Source organism: Suncus etruscus, chromosome 14 (assembly GCF_024139225.1).
Source record: "Suncus etruscus isolate mSunEtr1 chromosome 14, mSunEtr1.pri.cur, whole genome shotgun sequence".
Classification (NCBI taxonomy): domain Eukaryota; kingdom Metazoa; phylum Chordata; class Mammalia; order Eulipotyphla; family Soricidae; genus Suncus; species Suncus etruscus.
The window spans coordinates 4,052,860-4,078,639 of record NC_064861.1 but is presented as its reverse complement, the minus strand read 5'-3'; the positions used below and the strand labels follow the sequence as shown (position 1 = coordinate 4,078,639).

General features: G+C 41.0%; 1 protein-coding gene across 1 annotated transcript in view; it reads left to right on the top strand.

Annotated features, from left to right (window-relative positions):
* The window catches only part of TBCK (TBC1 domain containing kinase), a 201,886-nt gene that overhangs the window by 157,494 nt on the left and 18,612 nt on the right, over positions 1-25,780 (top strand). The window contains exons 23-24 of the mRNA XM_049786875.1: positions 6,150-6,325; positions 10,850-11,009. Of these exons, the coding sequence (XP_049642832.1) occupies positions 6,150-6,325; positions 10,850-11,009 (336 nt within the window). The remainder of the gene's footprint in view (positions 1-6,149; positions 6,326-10,849; positions 11,010-25,780) is intronic.

Sequence of the window (25,780 nt, the reverse complement as noted above, 5' to 3'; positions counted from 1 at the left end):
TGTCATCAGTCTTTTATAAATGGTGGTCTTGGTTTTTGCACAGATCCTAGGACAAAGTCTAGCAAGTTCTGTTCTGTCAAAGTCAAGTTCTGTTGTCAAAGTCAGACCTCTGGCATTGAAGATCTTGGTTTTCGCACAGATCCTACGCTAAAGCCAAAGGTAGGGTCTTTACTGCCCAGTCTTGGCTATCAAAGTTAGTCTTCTGTAGTTGGTGGTCTTGGTTTTTGCACAGATCAAAGGGCGACATGTCTTCTGATTTCATCTTACCATTAGGGCAACCAGCTCTTAGATCAGGTTATTATTGTTTCCTCTTTGTCAAGGTATCATATCAAAACTAGCACATACAGAAATCAATCAGCATCATACATCACACCAACAAGAAGAAAGACAAAAACCACATGATCATATAAATCGATACAGAGAAGGCATTTGACAAAAGCCAACATCCATTCATGCTGAAAACATTCAGCAAAATAGGGCTGGAAGGAACCTTCCTCAAGATAGTTACAGCTATCTTGTGCATTATCTTCACCATTATCTTTAATGGCGAAAAACTGAAATCATTTCCACTAAGGTCAGGAACTAGGCAAGGCTGCCCACTTTCTCCACACTTATTCACCATAGTTTTAGAAGTCCTAGCAATAGCAATCAGACAAGAGAAGGGAATCAAAAAAATCGAGATAGGGAAAGAGGAAGTCAAACTAACTCTTTTTGCAGGTGATATGATATACATAGAAAACCCTAAAGCAGGGGTCTCAAACTCAATTTACCTGGGGGCCACATGAGGCAAAGTCAAGGGTGATCCTTGAATGCAGTCAGTAGTAAGCCTTGAACATTGGGGGATGTGACCCAAACAACTAAAACAAAACAAAACAAAAAAAGATTCCTCTAGGGCAGGGCCACAAAATGTTGTACGGAGGGCCACAAACAGCCCGCAGGCCACGAGTTTGAGACCCCTGCCCTAAAGAGTCCACAGTAAAATTCCTTGAAACAGTAAGCCGATACAGCAAAGTGGCTGGCTACACAAAAGACAATAGCCTTCCTCTATACAAATAACGAAGTAGAGGAGAAAGAAAGAGTTGATCCCATTTAAAACAGTATCTAAAAATATCAAGTATTGGGGACCGGAGAGATAGCATGGAGGCAAAGCATTTGCCATGCATGCAGAAGGACAGTGGTTCAAATCTCGGCATCCCATATGGTCCCCCGAGCCTGCCAGGATGCAAGGCATCCTGTTGAACCATCCTTGCATCCCTGGGTTGAAACCCACTTGGTCATAGTGTATAATATTTTTGATGTATTGTTGGATTTGGTTTGCTAAGATTTTGTTGAGGATTTTTGCATCTATATTCATTAGTGAGATTGATCTGTAGTTTTTCTTGGCAGTGTCTTTGCCGTCTTTGGGAATGAGTATGATACTCGCCTCATAAAAGGAGTTAGGAAGGATTCCTGTATTTTCAATATTTTGGAAGAGCCTGAGGATCAGTGGTTGTAATTCTTCTCGGAATGTTTGATAGAATTCACCTGTAAAACCATTTGGATCTGGACTTTTGTTCTTGGGGAGTTTCTTAATTGTTGTTTCAATTTCCTTGGCTGTGATTGGCCTGTTTAGGCTTTCTACATCCTCTTTATCAAGTCTTGGAAGATGATAATTTTCCAGAAATCTGTCGGTTTCTTCAGGATTCTCTAGCCAGCCTAAGTGAGTACAGAATGTGTATTCTGCCTTCTTGAGGTGAAGAGCCCTGTATAAGTCCATTAGCCCTATTTCCTCTAATTTATCATTTAGGGATCTTATGTCTTTGCTAGTTTTCTGCCTGGTGGATCTGTCTAGTGTTGATAGTGGAGTATTGCAATAGTACTACTATTACATTTCCTTCCGTATGTTTCTCTAGATTTGTGAGCAAATGCCTTACATGTTTTTCTGGCTCTACAGTCGCTGCATAAATATTGATCAGAGTTAGTACTTTTTGGTCTAATATTCCCCTGATCCTCTTAGTGACCCTCTTAGTCTCTGAGCACTTTCATGAGGTTGAATGCAATTTGGTCTGATATAAGAATAGCTGTCCCAGCTTTTTTGTTTTGTTTTGTTTTTCATTGGCTTGAATAATTGATTTCCATTATTTTATTCTAAGCCTGTGTATATCCTGTTCTTTTAGGTGTGTTTCTTCCAGGCAGCAGATATCTGGTTTTTGTCTTCTGATCCAACCCTGTACTCTGTGTCTTTTAATAGGGAAATTTATTCCATTGACATTTTAGGAGATAATTGACAGAGAGGGTTGTTGTGCTATTGTATTGAGTAGAGTGGTTGTTGTAACAATTGGGGGTTTGGATTGTGTAATACATCTTTGAGTAGTTTATTTAGAGATGGTTTGGTTAGTGCAAATAGTGTGAGTTCTTTTTTATCTAAGAATGTTTTTAGTTCTCCCTCTCATATGAATGAGAGTTTTGCCGGGTAGTGGACTGTAGGTTGGAAGTTTCTTTCATTCAGTATGTCACTCCACTGTCTTCTTGCTTGAATTGTTTCAGATGGGAGGTCTGGTTTGATTCTTATGTCCCTTTATTTGTATTTGAGGGTTTTTCTCTCTCTTATTGCTTTAAAGAATTCATCTTTCTCTTTGTGTTTTGCCAGTTGGATTACTATATGTCTTGGTGTTGATCTGTTAGGGTCTATTTTCTTAGGGTCTCTTTTACCTCCTGGATTTGTACAGGTGTCTCTTTCCAGAGGGTGGGAAAATTCTCTGCTATTAATCCCCTTAATACTTGTTCTTCTCCTTTTCCTTTTTTCTTCCCTTCTGGTATGCCTACAATTCGTAGGTTATTTCTTTTATCTTTGTTCATTAGGTGCTTAATTTTTTCTTCCAATGTTTTGTCTCTTGCTTCCTTATTGGCTTCTTTGTCATTGTTGTTTTGTAGTTTTTCCTCAAGTTCCTCTATTCATTCTTCTAACTATGTGATTATGCTATTATGGCTTGCTGACATGTTTTTTATTACCTCCATTTCCAATTGTATGGATTAATTCAGGGGTCTTCAAACTACGGCCTGCAGGCCACATATTGTATTTATTCCCATTTTGTTTCTTCACTTCTAAATAAGATATATGCAGTGTGCATAGAAATTTGTTCATAATTTTTGTTTTTACTATAATCTGGCCCTTCAATAGTTTGAAAGACAGTGAACTGGCCCCCTGTTTAAAAAGTTTGAGGACCCCTAGATTAATTCTTCTTCTGTAAAGTTCTTCTTTGAGTTGGTTGAATTGTTCATCTATAGATTTCTTTCTTTTTTTTTTTTTTTTTTTTTTTTTGTGGTTTTTGGGTCACACCTGGCAGTGCTCAGGGGTTATTTCTGGCTCCAGGCTCAGAAATTGCTCCTGGCAGGCACGGGGGACCATATGGGGCACCAGGACCGGAACCAATGACCTCCTGCATGAAAGGCAAACACCTTACCTCCATGCTATCTCTCCGGCCCCCATCTATAGATTTCTTAATCTCTCAGGCTAGATTCCTTGATTTCCACTGCTAGGACATTCATTGTCGCTTTTAGATTTTCATCTATTGAGCTCATGCATTATGGTGGACTTGGAAACTTGATAGGATTTCTTTCCATCTCCCCAGCTGCTAGTGTCTTCTTTAGTTAACCCATATTTCTTTGCATTTGGTGATTTTGAATGTTGAGTTTTTAGGTTTTTTAGTAAAGTGGTCTGCTGTACTGATTGTATTGGAGGTACCTGAAGGTATATCCAATTTAGAGTTTATTTTTCCTAGACAAGTAGCTTGTATAAGTATGATAGGTATATTACAAGCTGCTTCAGTGTTTTGCTATTCTCTTTTATGGGCTGTGGATTATCTGAGGAAATTGAGTGTTAGGTCAATTGAGCCGAATAGACCTATATGGTATGAGTTAGTCTATCTTTGCATAAATGCACAAGGTTCGAGTGATTGGGCGGAGAGGGGCGGGGCATTCCCAAACCTGGCCAGGAGTCCCTTCTCTGGTTTTGTTTCCAATTCATGAAGCAGTTATTGTTTGAAAAGATCACATACTATATACATGATCAGAATAAGCACCAAGGGTGAATCTTTCCAGTCAATCTATTTTTTACACATAAAATGTCCCAGCCAAATCCCCCCAACTCAGACTCGATTCCCTTCAAACAAGGCCTCTGTTTGAAATACCACCTTCATGGCTATGTGAAGGCAAAGGTAATCAGAAGTTCTTTACTTTTATCTCCATCAAAGTAAGACTTCATGTGAGAGCTGGGGGAAAATACCCGTGCAGATTGCAATCCAATAAGAAAAGTGATGGAAGCAATGATTGCTTGGCTTGCTGGTTTGAAAACTCTTTAATCTTCTAAAGCAGAACCTTTAATTTCTAACTGTTCGAGTAGATTTTATTCTTAATGATAAAAAATTAAAATTTGTAATTCCTCTTTCATTAGGAACCATAAATCTATAAAGTTTAGTAATTTTATTTATATTTATTTATTTGTGGTTTTTGGCCCAAACCCTGTGATGCTTATAGGGTTCTGGCTATGCACTCAGAAATACTCCTGGCTTGGAGGACTACATGTGTTGCTGGCGATCAAACCAAGGTCCATCCTGGATTGGCAACATCCAAGGCAAATGCCCTACTGCTTTTCTGTTGCTTTGGCCTTCTCATTTATATTTAAAGGCTAATGAAGTGATAAAGCAGCTGTTTTACAGATAAAAAAAAAATTGGGGGTGCCGGGAAATAGAATAACTATTGATATGCAAACAGTTGCTTTGCAAATCAGCCTGATAGCGGTTTATACACGTTGTTCTCTCCTGCCTAGAAATTCCAGATATGTAATTCTATATAGCGAAACTGAAAAGAGAATCCATGAGTTAATAATTAGACTCAATTTTGAAAACTTAGTTAGTTGGCATGTAAATAAAAATATTTCTGAATCTCCATGTTTTCAATCATGAGGATTTTGAAAAGTTTGAAAAGCAAGTGGATTTTGAAAGTTCTAAAATGCTCAAATTTTGTTCAGTAAGTCATCAAGTCTAGTCAGTGTTATATTCACTAGGACACGTGTTGGATAGCATTACTCTAACAGGATGGATCCTTTTCCCTCCTGCATGGCATGAGGGATACCAGATGTGTCCTGTAATATCAGCTGTGACATGGGCCCATGTTCATAGTTCAGAGTCTGACTTCTACCTCATTCCCATTGAAGATACATTTCTAGTTTGGTTGATTAGGCATGTTCTTCATTCTCCTCTGAGATCTTTATTTTCTCTCCATCCTTCACATATAATGTTAATTACGTTATAGAAATTAAATGAAAGTAAACTTGGGACTATAAGACCAATTAGCAGTTACCAGGGTTGATAGGGAAGTTGTGTGAGCAAAGCGTGACAAAGGAGAAAATGTGTAATGAAGTAAATGTGTGATGAAGGTGGGGAACTTAATATAGCACACACATGTAATTTTTGTGATGATGTTTGAAACTTAGATGATATCATAATGCACTATTTTTTTCAGTTTTTTTAAAGGATGAAATAAATTGTTACAATAGGATTTTCAGTCCAGTTTCTTTAGATACCATATATACTGAGTTAGAGTACAGTTTTTTTATATTTCGAGTAGTGATTAATGCAGTTCACATGGTTATTGTCCTTGAGGAACAGGGAATGTGTAAAGGAGATGCCTTTAAAAATGCACCATACTTGCCTCAGGAGCCTCTACCTTATCTCTCTCTATCACCAGTCAGCCAGGATCCCGTGGTAAAGCGAGGAATAATTCTTTTTTTTTTTTTTTTTTTTTTTTTTGGTTTTTGGGCCACACCCGTTTGACGCTCAGGGGTTACTCCTGGCTATATGCTCAGAAATCGCCTCTGGCTTGGGAGGACCATATGGGACGCCGGGGGATCGAACCGCGGTCCTTCCTTGGCTAGCGCTTGCAAGGCAGACACCTTACCTCCAGCGCCACCTACCCGGCCCCGGAATAATTCTTTTGTATGGTTGTTGCACACACCAGAAATCTCGGGATGAAAAGTCAACTGTTCATCCACTGCTACTACAATGAGATAGTTTCCTTTTCTTACATATGCAATATTAATTGGTTATAGTTTGTCTCTATAATACTCTCAATAGCTGTGTTTTTTCTTTGTGTGTGTGTATGTGTTGCAGTCAAGAGAATCCATCTCACTAAATGACCTGAAATCAGAAGTGTCACCTCGGATTTCAGCAGAGGACCTGATTGACTTGTGTGAGCTCACGGTGACAGGCCACTTCAGGACACCCCCCAAGAAGAACAAGTCCAGTAAGCCAAAACTGCTGGTGGTGGACATCCGGAATAATGAAGAGTATCCTTCCCCAGTAGGTTTTGCAGGGCAGTGACGTTTTTCCCAGCAAAGGGAGAGTGTTTCTAGGAGAGGGCCATACTTGGGTGGCTCTGAATTCAAATAGGCCCATAATCCTCTTGGTTTTTATCAGACAGAGATAGGGAATTTTAGTCTAGGTATAGATTCCAGCCAGATACATTTGTTTAATACAGTATGAGGGTTTCCAAGCAAATAATTACTGTACATTTTAAACACACTAAAAAATTGTTTATGTAGTGGCATCAGTTTTATAAGCTAGTTTATTTACTAATTTCAGAGATAAATAACACACACCAAATTGTTGTCTCCTTTCATCTTTAGTAATTCTAAATATTTAGAGTTGCGGATTTCCTGGAGTTCATGTTAAGCGTGATCTCAGACATGTAAATGAGGATTTAACGGGTGTTTTCTATAAACAGAATACTTGGAAGGGATGTTATTCTCATTTACTTGGGGTTGAGGCTGAGTTTTTACAGCTTTATTTGTAAAAATCTTGCCCTTATTTTTCTTTTAATATCAGAAGCTGTAGGCAGCTGTAGGAGTAATAACATGAGACTTGAATTTTTTGTTTTGTTTTGTTTTTGGCCACACCTGGTGACACTCAGGGGTTCCTCCTGGCTATGTGCTCCTGGCTTGGGGGACCATATGGGACGCTGGGGGATGAAACCTCGGTTCGTCCTAGGCTAGCACCAGCAAGGCAGACGCTTTACTGCTCTGTGCCACACTCCGGTTTCAAGACTTGAACTTTTTTAATTTGAAAAATGCATAAATACAGTTGTTTTTTACTGTTATTTCTATTCTTGATTCATCTTTAGCAAATACTAGAGCTCTGTCTCTGAGTGCTGAAAAGTTAATTTCTTTAAAAATTGTTTAAAACTGTCTTCTATTTCACTCTTATCCCACCCAACTCACACACGTGTGTGCTTAGCTCATTGGAGTGGTTGACCCACTTCACACTCCCTCTGCTTATGAAAGGCTTGGCAAGGTGCAGCACACTGGCGTTATTATCCTGGCTGCCTCTCAGAGACTTGGAAATTGCCAGAAGCAGCTCTAGCACACCTGAGCTTGCCTGTGTCACATGAGAATTCCTCATGTAGGGTAGTGAAACTTCGATAGTGGCCAAGGGATGTCACTCCTGAAGCCCATCACTGTGTAACCAAGCCAAGTTTTGTTTCCTGCTGTCTGCCAGGGAAGCAGCCAGGGCGGGGAATTTCAGGGTCCATTGCCCTGACTACTGGCATTTACCCTCACCCAGTTGTAATCACACTCTGGCTTTTATGGCAAGGGTGTTCTCGGGTGAGTGCTCTGAGATGTTTTCCAGGAATTCCTGATTCAGCTGAGCTGAGAGCAGGCAAAGGAGGCCCTGGGCTTTGCCTCTGCTGTGCCTCATCTTTCAGCCTGCTCAAAAATTATCTAAAATAGGGCTTGGAAGATCTTGGCAGGTTCTTTTAATATCATTCTCTTCTCCCAAAAGTCTCTCATCATCTTATTCTGTCACGTGGTGTAACATCTTGTGTAGGATGTTTGTCAATGTCAAACCTTAAATATAACCAACAGGAAATCCTAGGGATCCTAGTAAGCTTATGGATTCAGACCAAGGCCACTGTTTCTGGTAACTAAGGCGGAGCTTGGACTCAGATCATCCTTGAAAGCACACGACAAAGGTGTGCCCTGAGTCTGTTCCACTCTCCATACGCTCCCCTCTAATTCAGATATAGGAACTGGACCAAGTAGGTTGCACCACAGAAGAGTTTTCCTTCTGTAAACCATATCTACAAGCTCTGCCTTGTATGGCCATCGGTTTCCTTATAGCGTCACCAGCTTCCTCCTGAGCAGGGAAAGCACTAAGTAGATGAGGTGTTCAAGTGTCATTGCACCTTGTAAAACCCACTGAGCTAGAGCCTATCCTTTTAACCTTTCTGACTTTCACTCCTGGTTTTCCAGGGAGAGAGTCCGGCTGTGGGATTCCCACCTTCACCTCACCCCCTACTGCCAAGATCTGGGTCATCTGATATAGGCACCATGGCCTGGGTCTATCTCTAGGGCAAGATTGGGCCTCAGAAACAAAAAAGTAGGATGGTCAGGCCTATGAATAGGGTGGCTTCTGAAAGCACTCGAGAGAAAAAGGTGACTGGTCATGGCTGGAGAGACATGCTGATAGACACGGCTGTGGGTAACAGTTGCACGGAATATTGGAAGATTCTTGGAGTGTGGCATCCAAAGGCATGTGCCTTGCTGCAAATGGTGGCATGTTCCTCACTACCAGTAGTGTGACATGACCAAAGTAATTACACGTGGAAGTTGGGGATGCCACAGCCCCTCAGTGAGGCAGTGAGCCCCTGGCAGCCTAAGTTACCTTAGGCCTTGCAATTGAGCAGCAGCTGAGCAGCAGGCAGACTTGCAATTTACTGTAGTAGCCTGCAGAAGTCTAGCAACCTGGCAGATTACCACAGTAAATTCTACAGAAAGGCGATGCCCAGGGCTTCAATTCCAATCACACAGAAGCTATGAGATAACAGACCAAGGTATCTTTTCTCAGTAGCTAACAGCAGCAAGTGCTTTCCTTTAAAGAAAAGGAAAGATGAAAAAGTAAAGAGACAACTTTCACTAGAAAAAATAGTTATGAGGCATGGGCTGTTTCTGACCCCGATGCCTGAAAAAAGGGGGCTCAAGAAGGGAGACAGACAGACAACAGGGTAGAAGTCTAGCCTGCAGCTGAGACACTGCTGGTCTGACATAGTTAGACTTTCTTCTCCTTCCTCCATGACTTCAGAGTTGGCTGGCAGGGATGTTTGCTGACTGGCATAAACCCTGAAAACGCTGGCTTTTCCTGTTTCAAGTGCATGTGTAGGGAAAGGTCCCCCAGAACACACAGACATTCCTTTGCAATCAGCATCAGCAATTGTGAGGAGGAGAAAAAGGTTTGACTTGGTTGATCTTGGCCTACATACCCCGTAGCTCCCCACTTTGTAGCCCTTTTCACTTTGCCAAACTGCAAATCAAATCTGATGCTTCTCTGCCTCACTCTTAGTTGGACCCTCTGGGCTTCAGGGTAGAGAACAAAGCCCTTACCAAGCAGACTGCCCGTCTCGGTCCCCCCACCCATCTCATGCTCTTCTCTGCACCCCTCTTCCCCTGGCCTTGTGCCTTGTCTCCAGGTGCCCCCCACTCTGCTCTTCACCATGCTGCCCGCCTTCTTTCTCTTCCCTCCCTTTGCCTATTTAACTTCTGTAGAGTCTTCCCATTCTAGATTGACCCTCATTTTCTCATATAAACCTATCTGTGCCCCACCCACTACCTCCCCAAAATTTAGCGTTCCCTTTTAAATCCTCACATCCATGTCTTTCAGAAAAGTTCTCAAATCTTAGGATTTAGCCAGTTGTTTGGTAACTGGCACACATAAGACTGTGTCCCTCCGTGGTGACTCAGAACCATCAGAACCATCATCCTTTCTCTGGCCAAAGTTCTGCTCTCAGGCCCTTAATTGTATTTTGAAAATTGCTTTTAGGTAAATCTATGTTTTTCTATTTCTAAACCTTTTACACCAATCTGAGTCTCTGCTTCCTCTATTAAGGATAGAGTGAGATAAATGGGAACCCTCCAAAATGGCAAATCTCATAATTCAATGTCTTATGTAGAACATATCAAGTGAGAGAGGATTAAGATGTTGGCTAAGTTGACTTGAAAAATAAACCAGAGGTGAAACAACAGCTAAAGGACTAGCACACTTGCCTTGCATGCCTGAAGCCCTGAGTTAAACCCCTCTCCATGGCCTCCTAGGCACCCCAGGAGTAACCTTAGGGACCTCCATCTTAGACCCAAGAGACGAAACTCTGGGTTTAGTGCCACCAGAGACCCTCCTCACTGGGGACGGTCTAAAGCCCAAATTCACACCCCCAGAAACTCACCCTGAAACTCACAAACTGAAGCCCAGAAACTCACAAACCCTGAAAGGTAAGTGTTTACAGGCACTGCTAAGGATTTCTGGCAGCTCTGTGAAGAGCTGTTTGACATCACTGGTGTGACATAGAAGGGTTTTCGCTGTATTCCACTAAGTCTGAAGATGTTGTTGGACTCTGGCTCTCTCGGGACCATAAAACAACCATGAGGCGGGCCCGGAGAGATAGCACAGCGGTGTTTGCCTTGCAAGCAGCCAATCCAGGACCTAAGGTGGTTGGTTCGAATCCCGGTGTCCCATATGGTCCCCCGTGCCTGCCAGGAGCTATTTCTGAGCAGACAGCCAGGAGTAACCCCTGAGCACCGTCGGGTGTGGCCCAAAAACAAAACAAAAAAAAGAAAAACATGAGGCACATCACCACATTGCAGGAGATCCATTAGCTGTTCTCTTGCTCATTGTCAAGCGTTGCTCTTCCTGCCATGCCTGCCTGATTTTTGATGTAGTGAGAGATGCCCTAGCTGGGTTAGTGGCCTTCGGGACCCTTGCAGGGGTCTGTCCCATACCCAAAAGTGCAAACAGAGCGTTTTCCTTAACCTTTTCCTCCTCAGCTTTATCCGGGGCCACATTTCAGGCAGTATCAACATCCCATTCAGCACTGCCTTCACCGCTGAAGGAGAGCTCAGCCAGGGCCCACACACTGCCCTGCTGCCCAGCTTCCGAGGGAAGGTCATTGTCATTGTGGGCCACGTGAGAAAGCACATGGCAGAGGTGAGTGGCCACTGGGAGAGCATTCGTGCAAGGCACATAGCCTGGGAAACACAGTCATTAAGCCAATGCACCTGCAGTGTCTTGTCCCAGAAAACAGTTGCGTTTCTTCCCCATTCATGGTTAGAATCAGAATCAGGAGGAAATCTGGAGTGAGGCCCCACTCCACCCACAGCAGCTTGATGGGTTGTTGTCTTGTGCTGTTATTGATTTTGTATCACTCTGAAACTGCTTTCTAAGCTCACTAATGGTGAATCATTTGGGGGATATGAGGGCCTTTCTTACTGTATGGGTGTCGTGTGGACCAGGCTCTGATTCCACATTGATGATGGAGAACTACGGATTGAGACTTGCTTTTGGCTATGAGGAAGACATGGAACATTCCAGTGTGTTCTAAGCCAATGGAAACATAACACCAAGAGGAACAGATTTGGGGGAATGTTATTTATAGAAAAGTCAAGTTACAAAATAAAGCATATCAGGTGAGACAAGTAGATCATCTCTAGAAGTGTTAGCACCAGTGGGAATACCCCATTGGTGCAGAGGGCTGTCCCTAGCAGCACCTGGTACCCCACAGTCAGAAGAATGAGACAGAGCACTCCTCAGACAAGTCAACTAAGCCTCTTCCCAGCACATGAGTAAGAACGCAGGTAAGGAGAGCAAGATCAGTTGTGTGTTCAGACAGATGTCCTCATCAGGGAATTCCACAGTGATCATCAAGTACTTCTCTATAGCATATCCATTCACTGATGTCCTGACCGAAAAATCCAGAAATGCGATCACTAGTCATAGGTAGTTCTGAACACTCAGCAATTAGTTCCTCCTCATATGGAGACTGGTGTTAAATAGATATTTTATCATCTATAGCTTTTGCCATCTTGAGGAATGCTTTCCTTGCATATTTTTATATACAAGTTGCAGAATTTTGTCTAGTACTTCTTTAAATCAACTGGTTGATGAATGTATGTTTTGCTTTTTATTCAGTGAATATGATAAACTCATTGACTTTCATATGTCAAGGTACTCTTGCATTTCTTTAAATAGCTGCTGAATAGGGCCCGGAGAGATAGCACAGCGGCGTTTGCCTTGCAAGCAGCCGATCCAGGACCAAAGGTGGTTGGTTCAAATCCCGGTGTCCCATATGGTCCCCCATGCCTGCCAGGAGTTATTTCTGAGCAGACAGCCAGGAGTAACCCCTGAGCACCACCAGGTGTGACCCAAAAACCAAAAAAAAAAAAAAAAATAGCTGCTGAATTTGGTCCACTAATATTTTGTTGAAATTTTCTGCATCAATATTCAGGAAGAATATTAGTTTATAATGTTCTTTGTTGTCATGTCAGTGTCTGACTTTAGTAATAGCCTTACTGCTGAATATTGGGGTCAACATTCACCCTGACATAAAGAAAGCAGTAAAACTATCTAATGATTGTTTATATGATTGTCCATCTAAAAACTACTAAGAACACATTCATATACACAACACAATCTTATTGAGAGAGTGAAGCAAAATTATAGGATATAAAATAAGCACACAAAATCTTTTGTATTTCTGTATTATAGCAATGAACAGTCCAAAAAAGAAATGATAACAATTCTATTCATTCTAGCATTAAAAATAGAAAAATGTGGGGCCAGAGAGATAGCACAGAGGTAGGGCATTTGCCTTGCAAGTGGCCGACCCAAGACAGATGTTGGTTTGATCCCGGGATTCCATACGGTCCCCCATACCTGCCAGGAGTAATTTCTGAGCACAGAGCCAGGAGTAACCCCTGAGTGCCACCAGGTGTGGCCCAAAAACAGAAGAGAGAGAGAGACAGAGAGAGAGATACTATAGAACCACTTTAATAAGGAGGGTGAAGTTTACACTCTAAAAACTATAAAACATGGCTAAGAGGGGAAAAATAAGGTTCTGGGCCAGAGTGATAGCACAGCGGTAGGGCAGTCAGCTGGCCCAGGATGGAACTTGGTTTGATCCCCGGTATCCAGTATGGTCCCCAAGCCAGGAGCAAATTCTGATCACAGAGCCAGGAGTAACCCCAAGCATCACCAGGTGTAGCCCAAAAGAAACAAAAAACAAAAAAAGTTCTGAATGGAGAATCATTCTGTGTTCATGGATCGAAAGTTGTGTTGATATGAAGATGACACTATTGGGCCCGGAGAGATAGCACAGCGGCGTTTGCCTTGCAAGCAGCCGATCCAGGACCAAAGGTGGTTGGTTCGAATCCCGGTGTCCCATATGGTCCCCCGTGCCTGCCAGGAGCTACTTCAGAGCAGACAGCCAGGAGTAACCCCTGAGCACCGCCGGGTGTGGCCCAAAAACGAAAAAAAAAAAAAAAAGAAGATGACACTATTGCCTGAAGTAAGTACATTTTGGGAGCAACAACTCTCCAAATCAAATGACATGGAAAAATCTCACTCTTAAAAGTCACATGGAATTTCAGGCTGTGATATGTGCCAGTCTCTGTGGCATGAGATGATACCTCATTGTTTTAATTTGCATCTCCTTGATGATTAGTGATTTGGAGCATTTTTTCATGTGTCTTTTGGTCATCTGCATTTCTTCTTTGAGGAAATGTCTGTTCATTTCTTCTCCCCTCCCCCTTTTTTTTTTGTTTTTGTTTTTTGTTTTTGGTTTTTGTGTATCACCCGGCAGCACTCAGCGGTTCCTCCTGACTCTATGCTCAGAAATCGCTCCTGGCAGGCTAGGGGGACCATATGGGATGCCGGGATTTGAACCACCATCCTTCTGCATGCAAGGCAAATGCCTTACCTCGATGCTATCTCTCCGACCCTGGTTCCCATTTTTTAATGGTGTTGGTTTTGTTTTTGTTAAGTTCTGTTAGTACTTTGTATATATTAACCCCTTGTCAGATGGCTTTTGAGTGAATACTATCTCTTATTCTGTGGTGGCCTTTGTGTCCTAGACACTAGTTTCCTTTGAGGTTCAGAAACTTCTCAGAATTATCTAATTTGTTTAACTCTGCTTCCACTTGATTGGTCAATGGTGATGTTTCTTCTTAGAGATGCCATTAAATTCAATATCATGGAGTTCTTTGCCTACAATTTTTTTATAGTTTGGGGTCTGATATCAAAGTCTTTAATCCATTTTGATTTTACCTTTGCTCGAGACCATTGACCTTAGATAGAGGTCTGAGTTCACTTTTTTGCATGTGACTGACTGGTTGTCCCAACACTACTTATTAAAGAGGCTTTTTTTGCTCCATTTTGCATTTCTTTCCCTTTTATCAAAGATTAATTGATTGTATATCTGGAGTTCATTTTCTGAATCCTCAAGTCTTCCATTTATCTGCGAGTCTATCTTTATTCCAATACCCTGCTTTTTATATGACTATTGCTTTATAATACAATTTGAAGTTGGGAAAAGTGATACCTCCCATCATCTTTTTCCTAAGGGTTGCTCTAGCTATTAGTGGGTGTTTATTGTTCCAAATGAATTTCAGGACTGCTTCATCCCTTTCTTTGATGATGACTTGGGTATCTTGAGGAATTGCATTAAATCTTCAATGCTTTGGGGATGTTTGCCATTTTAATGATGTTAATCCTCTTAATCCATTAACAGGGTATGTGTCTCCATTTTCTTGTGTCCACTTTTATTCTTTTATTTACTTATTTCTTTTTTTGGTTTTGGGGTCACACCCAGCGGTGCTCAAGGTTACTCCTGGCTCTGTGCTCAGAAATCGCTCCTGGCAGGCTTGGGGAGCCATATGGGATGCCAGGATTCGATTTGAACCACTGTCTATCCTGGATCGGCTGTTTGCAAACACCCTGCTGCTGTGCTATCTCTCCGCCCCTCTTTTATTTCTTGAAGGGCAGTGTTTTGTAGTTTTCTTTGTATAGGTCCTTCATCTCTTTTTGTTTTTTGGTTTTTGGGTCATACCCAGCAAGGCTCAGGGGTTACTCCAGGCTCTACACTCAGAAATTACTCCTTGGGGCCGGAGAGATAGCATGGAGGTAAGGCATTCACCTTAGACGCAGAAGGATGGTGGTTCAAATCCTGGCATCCCATATGGTCCCCTAAGACTGTTAGGAGCGGTTTGAGCATAGAGCCAGGAGGAACCCCTGAGCGCTACCGGGTGTGACCCCCCCAAAAAAAAACAAAAACAGAAATCACTCCTTGCAAGCTCGGGAGACCATATGGAATGCTGGGATTTGAACCACCATCCTTCTACATGCAAGGAAAATGCTCTACCTCCATGATATCTCTCCAGTTCTGGTCCTTAATCTCTTCAGTTAAGTTGATTCCAAGGTATTTGAGTTTCTGTGGCATTAGTGTGAATGTGATTGTTTTCTAATAAATATTTCTTCTCTATTGTTATATATATATGAAGACCATAGATTTTTGTGTGTTAATTTTGTAGCTTGCCACTTTGCTATAAAAATATATTGTTTCTAGAAGCTTTTTGGTAGTCTTAGGGTTTACTAAATATATTATCATGTCATCTGCAAACAGTGAGAGCTTGACTTCATCCTTTCCTATCTGGTGCCCTTGATATCTTTTTCTTGCCTAATTACTATGGCAAATATTTTCAGTTAAATAGTAGTGGCAAGAGGGGTCAGTGTGCCAGAGTTTAGAGGAAAGAATTTTGGTTTTTTCCCATTGAGTATAATATTTGCCATGGGCTTGAGATATATGGCCTTGACTATATTAAGAAAAGTTCCTTCCAGGGCCAGAGAGATAGCATGGAGATAGAGCATTTGCTTTGCATGCAGGACGGTGGTTCATTGGTTCAAATTCTGCCATCTTATATGGTCCCCCAAGCCTGCCAGGAGCGATTTCTGAGCACTGACCCATGTGACCCCCCCCAAAAAAAAAGAAAGAAAGAAAAGAAAAAGAAAAGAAAAGAAAAGTTCCTTCCATTCCTATCTTCTTGAGAATTTTTATCATGAATGGATGTTGGACCTTATTACAACTTTCTCTCATAATTATATGGTTTTTATTTTTCCTTTTGTTGATATTACATTGATTGAGTTGCATATGTTAAACCATCCTTGCATCTCTGGGATAAATCCTACTTGGTCATGGTGTATGACCTTCTTGATGAGAAGTTGGATCCTATTTGTTTTTGTTCAGGATTTTGTTCAGGATCTTTGCATCTGTTTTCATCAGGGATATTGGTCTGTACTTCTTTTTTTTTTTTTTTATGAATGGGGTTGTTTTCTTAATGTCCATTTCTTCCTTATTACTATTGGTGTATAGAAAGGCCATTGATTTTTGTGTGTTAATTTTGTAGCCTGCCACTTTGCTATATGAGTCTATTGTTTCTAGAAGCTTTTTGGTAGAGTCTTTGGGGTTTTCTAAGTAGAGCATCATTTCATCTGCAAACAGTGAGAGCTTGACTTCTTCCTTTCCTATCTGGATTCCCTTGATATCTTTTTCTTGCCTAATCGCTATAGCAAGTACTTCCAGTGCTATGTTGAATAGGAGTGGTGAGAGAGGACAGCCTTGTCTTGTGCCAGAATTTAGAGGGAAGGCTTTTAGTTTTTCTCCATTGAGGATAATATTTGCCACTGGCTTGTGGTAGATGGCCTTAACTATATTGAGAAAGGTTCCTTCCATTCCCATCTTGCTGAGAGTTTTGATCAAGAATGGGTGTTGGGGGGCCGGGCGGTGGCGCTGGAGGTAAGGTGCCTGCCTTACCTGCGCTAGCCTAGGAGACGGACCGCGGTTCGATCCCCCGGCGTCCCATATGGTCCCCCAAGCCAGGAGCGACTTCTGAGCGCATATAGCCAGGAGTAACCCCTGAGCGTCACCGGGTGTGGCCCAAAAACCAAAAAAAAAAAAAAGAATGGGTGTTGGACCTTGTCAAATGCTTTCTCTGCATCTATTGATATAATCATGTGGTTTTTATTTTTCTTGTTGTTGATGTTGTGTATTATGTTGATAGACTTACAGATGTTAAACCATCCTTGCATTACTGGGATGAAACCTACTTGGTCGTAGTGGATGATCTTCTTAATGAGGCATTGAATCCTATTTGCCAGGATTTTGTTGAGGATCTTTGCATCTGCATTCATCAGCGATATTGGTCTGTAATTTTCTTTTTTCGTAGCATCTCTGTCTGGTTTAGGTATTAGGGTGATGTTGGCTTCATAAAAGCTGTTTGGGAGTGTTTCCGTTTGTTCAATTTCATGAAAGAGTCTTGCCAGGATTGGTAGTAGTTCCTCTTGGAAAGTTTGAAAGAATTCATTAGTGAATCCATCTGGGCCTGGGCTTTTGTTTTTGGGCAGACTTTTGATTACCATTTTTATTTCATCAATGGTGATGGGGGTGTTTAGATATGCTACATCCTCTTCCTTCAACCGTGGAAGATTATAAGAGTTCAAGAATTTATCCATTTCTTCCAGGTTCTCATTTTTAGTGGCATAGAGTTTTTCAAAGTAGTTTCTGATTACCCTTTGAATCTCTGTCATATCAGTAGTGATCTCTCCTTTTTCATTCCTAATACGAGTTATCAAGTTTCTCTCTCTCTCTTTCTTTGTTAGGTTTGCCAGTGGTCTATCAATCTTGTTTATTTTTTCGAAGAACCAACTTCTGCTTTCGTTGATCTTTCGGATTGTTTTTTGGGTTTCCACTTCGTTGATTTCTGCTCTCAGCTTTGTTATTTCCTTCTGTCTTCCTATTTTTGGGTCCTTTTGTTGAGTACTTTCTAATTCTATTAGCTGTGTCATTAAGCTACTCAGGTAAGCTCCTTCTTCCTTCCTGATGTGTGCTTGCAAAGCTATAAATTTTCCTCTCAGTACTGCTTTTGCTGTGTCCCATAAGTTCTGATAGTTTGTGTCTTTATTGTCATTTGTTTCCAGGAACCTTTTGATTTTCTTCTTGATTTCATCTCGGACCCACTGGTTATTGAGTATGAGGCTGTTTAACTTCCAGGTGTTAAAGTTTTTCTTCTGAGTCCCTTTGGAATTCACAAATAATTTCAGAGCCTTGTGGTCAGCGAAGGTAGTCTGCAAAATTTCTATCCTCTTGATATTATGGAGGTATGTTTTATGTGCCAGCATGTAGTCTATCCTGGAGAATGTCCCATGTACATTGGAGAAGAATGTGTATCCAGGTTTCTGGGGATGGAGTGTCCTATATATATCCACTAGGCCTCTTTCTTCCATTTCTCTCCTCAGGTCTAGTATATCCTTGTTGGGTTTCAGTCTGGTTGACCTATCCAGTGTTGACAAAGCAGTGTTGAGGTCCCCCACAATTATTGTGTTGTTATTGATATTGTTTTTCAGATTTGTCAACAGTTGTTTTAAATATTTTGCTGGCCCCCTCATTTGGTGCATATATGTTTAGGAGAGTTATTTCTTCCTGCTCTACATACCCCTTGATTAATATAAAATGTTCATCTTTGTCCCTTACAACCTTCCTGAGTATAAAGTTTGCATTATCTGATATTAGTATGGCCACTCCAGCTTTTTTATGGGTGTTGTTTGCTTGGATAACTTTTCTCCAGCCTTTTATTTTGAGTCTATGTTTGTTCTGACTATTCAGGTGCGTTTCTTGTAGGCAGCAGAAGGTTGGATTGAGTTTTTTGATCCATTTAGCCACTCTGTGTCTCTTAACTGGTGCATTTAGTCCATTGACATTGAGAGAAAGAATTGTCCTGGGATTTAATGCCATCTTTATATCGAAATTTGGTGTGTCTTTTGGTTAGTCTTGTTTTAAATTAGGTCTTTCAGTTTTTCTCTTAAGACTGGTTTTGAGTCTGTAAAGTTTCTGAGCTGTTTTTTGTCTGTGAAACCATGTATTCTTCCGTCAAACCGGAAAGTGAGTTTTGCTGGGTACAGTATTCTAGGTGAAGCATTCATTTCATTCAGTCTTGTCACAATATCCCACCACTGCTTTCTGGCATTGAGTGTTTCTGGTGACAGGTCTGCTGTAAATCTCAAGGATGCTTGCTTGAATGTAATTTCCCCTTTTGATCTTGCTGTTTTCAGAATTCTGTCTCTATCTGTGGGATTTGTCATTGTGACTAGGATGTGTCTTGGGGTGGTTTTTCTTGGGTCTCTTTTGGTTGGTACTCTTCGAGCATGCAGGATTTGATTACATATATTCTTTAGCTCTGGGAGTTTCTCTTTAATGATGTTCTTGACCATTGATTCTTCCTGGAAATTTTCTTCCTGGGTCTCTGGGACTCCAATGATTCTTAAGTTGTTTCTGTTGATCTTATCATAGACCTCTATTTTCATCTGTTCCCATTCTTTGACTAATTTTTCCATTGTCTGTTCATTTGTTTTAAGTTTTTTTTCCAATCTCTCCTGTTGTATGGAATTGTTATGTATCTCATCTTCCACAGCACCAAGTCTATTCTCAGCTTCTGATACCCTGTCCCAGAGCTTATCCATTTTGTCATTCACTTCGTTTACTGATTTTTTTGAGGCCTGTTAGTTGACATGTTATTTCAGTTTGGAGTTTTGTGATTTCTGTCTTCATATTTTCTTGATTCTTATTAGTGTTCTGTTCTACTCTATTCATGGTTTCTTTGAGTTCTTTGAGCATATTCCATATTGCTACTCTAAAGTCCTTATCTGAGAGATTGATTAGTTGGTTGGTCGTTAACTGGTCATCAGAATTGTCATCTTCATTCTCTTTGTCTGATGCTGGCCTGCGTTGTTTCCCCATTGTCACACTTGTATTGTGGGTTTTTCTACGTGTTGTGGTGGTATTCATTGGTTATATGATGCAGGCAACACAGTTCTCTGGCTCCGCCCTTTCTGGATGGGCCGACTTGCCTCCAAGGTACGGGAGTCCTCCGTGAATGAAGCCTCACACGGGATCAAATCTTAGGCCCGAGCACGCAGCAGAGAAGACAGTCTGGAGAGAAATTCTTGCTTCTGTGATCCAGCACAGTTCTTAGTGTGGTTTTTTTCTTCTTGTGATGGTGTTCTTTTTTTAGAAAGAGTGCACGGCTGCATAGCGAAGTGGAGCTAAGTGCCTTCTGGAGCCTCTTTTCAGCCCACTCTCAGGAGGTTCACGCAACAGGATAGCAGAGAGACACACACAGGCAGAACTCACAGTTTTTCACAGTCGGGCCCCACTGGTCAGGCGTAGTTTTCACTCGCTCGCTGGGCAGCTTCAGAATGCTGTATTTTTGGGGTTCACTTCCCAGGACTCTGAGGAGAGTCACTGGCTCGCTGGGTAGCTTCCGAATGTAGTTTCTTTGGGGTTCACTTCCCAGGGCTCTGAGGAGAGCTTCCAGAGTTCAGGAAAGACAGAGAAGAGTAGGACAGGGCTCCCTTCAGGTGCTCAGTTTCTGGCTCGCTGGGTAGCTTCCAAATGTAGTTTCTTTGGGGTTCGCTTCCCAGGGCTCTGAGGAGAGCTTCCAGAGTTCAGGAAAGACAGAGAAGGGTAGGACAGGGCTCCCTTCAGGTACTCAGTTTCCTCAGAAGAAGCACAGCCCGGTGGAGACTCTGCAGGTAGAGCAATCAGCACTCTGCCTGGAAACCCCCACATCCAGCCATTTCTTACTCACTCCCTGGCTCGCTGGGTAGCTTCCGAATGTAGTTTCTTTGGGGTTCACTTCCCAGGGCTCTGAGGAGAGCTTCCAGAGTTCAGGAAAGACAGAGAAGAGTAGGACAGGGCTCCCTTCAGGTGCTCAGTTTCCTCAGAAGAAGCACAGCCCGGTGGAGACTCTGCAGGTAGAGCAATCAGCACTCTGCCTGGAAACCCCCACATCCAGCCATTTCTTCTCTTATTAACTTCCTTTTTTTTTTTTTTTAACATCTCTGTTTTTGATATCAGGGTAATATTAGCTTCATAGAAACTATTTTGAAGTGTTTCTGTTTCTTCAATTTCCTGAAAGAGCCTTAAAAGGATTGGCACTAAGTCTTCTTGAAAGAATCTAGTGAATCTATCTGGGCATGGGCTTGTGTTTTGGGGAAGACTTTTGATTACAATTTTTATTTCCTCAGTAGTGATAGGTCTGTTCAGATATGCCAGATCATCTTGATTTAACATTGGAAGGTTATAGGAATCAAAGAATTATCCATTTTTTCCTGGTTCTCATGTTTTGTAACATAGTTTCTCAAAATAATCTCTGATTACCCTTTTAATTTCTGTACTAACTGTAGTAACCTCTCCCTTTTCATTTCTAAATAGGTTTTTGTGTGTGTGTGTGTGGTTTTGGGTCACACCCGGCAGTGCTCAGGGGTTACTCCTGGCTCCATGCTCAGAAATTGCTCCTGGCAGGCACGGGGGACCATATGGAACGCCGGGATTTGAACCGATGACCTTCTGCATGAAAGGCAAACACCTTACCTCCATGCTATCTCTCCGGCCCCATCTAAATCAGTTTATTAAATTTTTCTGACTTTCTTTATGAACTTGGCTAGTGGTTTATTGATCTTGTTTATTGCTTTCATAAATCTTTCAGAATTTTTTTGGGGTTTCCAATTCTTTAATTTCTGCTCTAAGCTTTATTATTTCCTTATATCTGCCTATTTTTGATTCATTTTGTTCTTTTACCAAAATATTTAAACTGTGTCATTAAATTATTTCTGTAGGCCCCTCTTCCTTCCTAATGAATGCTTGTGAAGACATAAATTTTCCACTTAGTACAGCTTTTGCTATGTCCCACAAATTCTGATAATTTGTGTCTTCATTCTTGTTTGTTTCAAGGAATCTTTTGGTTTCCTCTTTGATTTTGTCTCTGATTCACTAGTTGTTCAGTAGTTTAATTTCCAGCTGTTAAAGTTTTTCCTGTGTGTGTGTATGTATGTGTGTGCAATTCACTCCTTTTTTATTTAATTTAATATCTTTAAACACTGTGATTACAATATGATTGTAGTTGGATTTTAGTCATGTAAAGAACAGCCCCTTCACCAGTGCAACATTCCCATCACCAATGTCCCAAATCTCCCTCCTCCCTATCCCACCCCTGTCTGTACTCTAGACAGGCTTTCTACTTCCCTCATTCATTCACATTGTTAGGATAGTTCTCAGTGTAGTAATTTCTCTAACTACAATCATCACTCTTTGTGGTGAGCTTCATATTGTGAGCTGGAACTTCCAGCCCTCCTCTCTTTTGTCTCTGAGAATTATTGCAAAAATATCTTTCATTTTTCTTAAAACCCATAGATGAGTGAGACTATTCTGCATGTATCTCTCTCCCTCTGACTTATTTCACTCAGCATAATAGATTCCATGTACATTCATGTATAGGAAAATTCCATGACTTCATCTCTTCTGATGGTTGCACATATTCCATTGTGTATATGTACCACAGTTTCTTTAGCCATTCATCTGTTGAAGGGCATCTTGGTTGTTTCCAGAGTCTGGCTATTGTAAATAGTGTGAGGAAGGTATTTTTGTATTGTAATTTTGTGTTCCTTGGGTATATCCCAAGGAGTGGTATAGCTGGATCGTATGGGAGCTCAATTTCCAGTTTTTGGAGGAATCTCCATATTGCTTTCCATAAAGGTTGGACTAGATGGCATTCCCACCAACACTGAATAAGAGTTTCTTTCTCTCCACATCCCCGCCAGCACTACTTGTTCTCATTCTTTGTGATGTGCGCCAATCTCTATGATATGAGATGGTACCTCATAGTTGTTTTGATTTGCATTTCCCTGATGATTAGTGATGTGTGCCTTTTGGACATTTGTATTTTTTCTTTGGCAAAGTGTCTGTTCATTTCTTCTCCCCATTTTTTGATGCGATTAGATGTTTTTTACTTGTAAAGTTTTGTTAGTGTCTTGTATATTTTGGATATTAGCCCCTTACCTGATGGGTATTGGGTGAATAGTTTCTTCCACTCAATGGGTGGCTCTTGTATTCTAGGCACTATTTCCTTTGAGGTGCAGAAGCTTCGCAGCTTAATATATTCCCATCTGTTTATCTCTGCTTCCACTTGTTTGAAGAGTGCTGTTTCCTCCTTACAGATGCCTTTAATTTCAATGTCATGGAGTGTTTTACCTACGTGTTGTTCTATATACCTTATGATTTCAGATATTATATCAAGGTCTTTAATCCATTTGGAGTTTACCTTCGTACACATAGCTGGGGGTCTGAGTTCACTTTTTTGCAAGTGGCTAACCAGTTGTGCCAACACCACTTGTTGAAGAGGCTTTCCTTGCTCCATTTAGGATTTCTTGCTCCTTTATCAAAAACTAGGTGGTTGTATGTCTAGGGAACATTCTCTGAGTACTCAAGCCTATTCCACTGATCTGAGGGTCTGTCTTTATTCCAGTACCAAGCTGTTTTGATAACTATTGCTTTGTAATACAGTTTAAAGTTGGGCAAAGTAATGCCTACCATATTCCTTTTTCCAAGGATTGCTTTAGCTATTCTAGGTGTTTATTGTTCCAAATAATTTCATAAGTATTTGATCCACTTCTTTGAAGAATGTCATGGGTATCTTTAGAGTGATCACATTAAATCTGTACAATGCTTTGGGAGTATTGCCATTTTAATGATGTTAATCCTGCCAATCCATGACAGGGTATGTGTTTCTATTCTGCGTGTTCTCTCTTATTTCTTGGATCAGGGTTTTATAGTTTTCTTTGTATAGGTCCTTCACATCTTTAATCAAGTTGACTCCTAGATATTTGAGTTTTTGTGACACTAATGTGAATGGGGTTGTTTTCTTTTTTTTTTTTTTTTTTCTTGTTTTTGTGTTTTTATTTTTTCCCCCGGAGTTCATTCTGCCAAGGATAGCAGGAATTCAAACATATATAGAAGGAAGAATAGAACTTATTTTTTTGTTTGTTTGTTTGCTTTCCTTCATAGCTCCATGTTACTCTGATTAAACAAAAGGAAAAACTGCACTTGTGACCTGGATAAGGTAGTGGAACAGGAAAGGGAGGTTGTGGGGGCAGGGTTTTGAGTCTTGCAGGCAGTGAAAGAAATCGGTGGAGGTAGGGCGGTGCGTCTGTTTTCAAGGGAAAATTATAGGAACCCTTTGCTAAGGTTCTGGGAATCTTGAAATTGCTCTTTAGAAATAAAAATCAACAAATCATGCAAGGAATGGGGATCAGAGAGGGTCAGTGAAGGAGAGTGGTCATGCAGGGGCATGACAAGGAAGGAAACAAAAAATGATTAATCAAGAGATGAGAAAGAGTTACAAAGGCAGTCTTTGGAGGAGAGGAGTAAATGGACTGAATTCTTGACAGAATGTAGGAAGCTGGTAATAAAAGCATGGTCAGAAATGTAAGGAGGAGACTTAAGACAAAGGGACCAGTATGGAGCTCAGCAGTAGAGCACTCACCTAAGTGTTAGTCCTGGGTTTCAATCTGGCACTGAAACAAGAATAAGAAAAGGAAGAGAAAAAAAGACACCCAAAGATTTGATGATCCCTATGGTAAGAGCCATAGGGATCATCTCCAAATCTCTCACTTTTCAGATAAGGAAACTAAGACCAAGGGAGGTTAAGTGCCTTTTCAAAGGTTCTGCAGAAACAGATTTTATCTCAGGAAATTGCCCTTTCTGTCTCATAGAACTGGAAAATAAAATGATCAAGAATGAGGAGGAATTCAAGAAATAGTAACTTTAATTTCCTTTAAGATCTTTAATTTCTCATCAAAATAAAAATTATATTAAAAATATCATGAAATGAAAAAAAAAGATCTTTAATTTCTCTAGCTGAGCTAGAATTCAACTTTTTTGTGATGACCATTCTAATTTTATGAATTAAATCCATTCTCATAACTTTATACCTTACATTATTTCACTTGGATGATAAATTCTTTCTCACTTCCCATAATTCCCAGGAAAGGGGTCCTTCAGCAACTAATTTCAGGAATTTTTTTGGAAGGTGTTTTCTGCCACATCAGTGATTCTCTGGGCATACTCTTGGCTATATGCTCAGGGATCACTCCTAGCAGTGCTCATGGGACCATATGGGATGTTGGGGATTGAACCCAGGTTGACCGTGTGCAAGACAAGCACTTTAACTACTATACTATTGTTCTGATCCCCATCAAGAAAATTCTTGAAAAGTAGTTGGAGTTCCTGTGTTGGATTATAAGCATGACTTTTGACTCCTGTTACCTCTGAAAGGTAAAGAGCAGTAACAAAAAGTAAAGAAAACTCCTTGATAATGTCAGATTAATTTCTTTTTTTTTTTCTCTTTTTTTTTTAACACCACCCATCACCAGTGCAACATTCCCATCACCGATGTCCCAAGTCTCCCTCCTCCCCACCCGACCCCCGCCTGTACTCTAAACAGGTTCTCAATTTCCCTCATACATTCTCATTATTAGGACAGTTCAAAATGTAGTTATTTATCCAACTAAACTCATCACTCTTTGTGATGAGCTTCCTGAGGTGAGCTGGAACTTCCAGCTCTTTTCTCTTTTGTGTCTGAAAGTTATTATTGCAAGAATGTCTTTCATTTTTCTTAAAACCCATAAATGTGTGAGACCATTCTGCGTTTTTCTCTCTCTCTCTGACTTATTTCACTCAACATAATAGATTCCGTGTACATCCATGTATAGGAAAATTTCATGACTTCATCTCTCCTGACAGCTGCATAATATTCCATTGTGTATATGTACCACAGTTTCTTTAGCCATTCGTCTGTTGAAGGGCATCTTGGTTGTTTCCAGAGTCTTGCTATGGTAAATAGTGATGCAATGAATATAGGTGTAAGGAAGGGGTTTTTGTATTGTATTTTTGTGTTCCTAGGGTATATTCCTAGGAGTGGTATAGCTGGATCGTATGGGAGCTCGATTTCCAGTTTTTGGAGGAATCTCCATATCGCTTTCCATAAAGGTTGAACTACACGGCATTCCCACCAGCAGTGGATAAGAGTTCCTTTCTC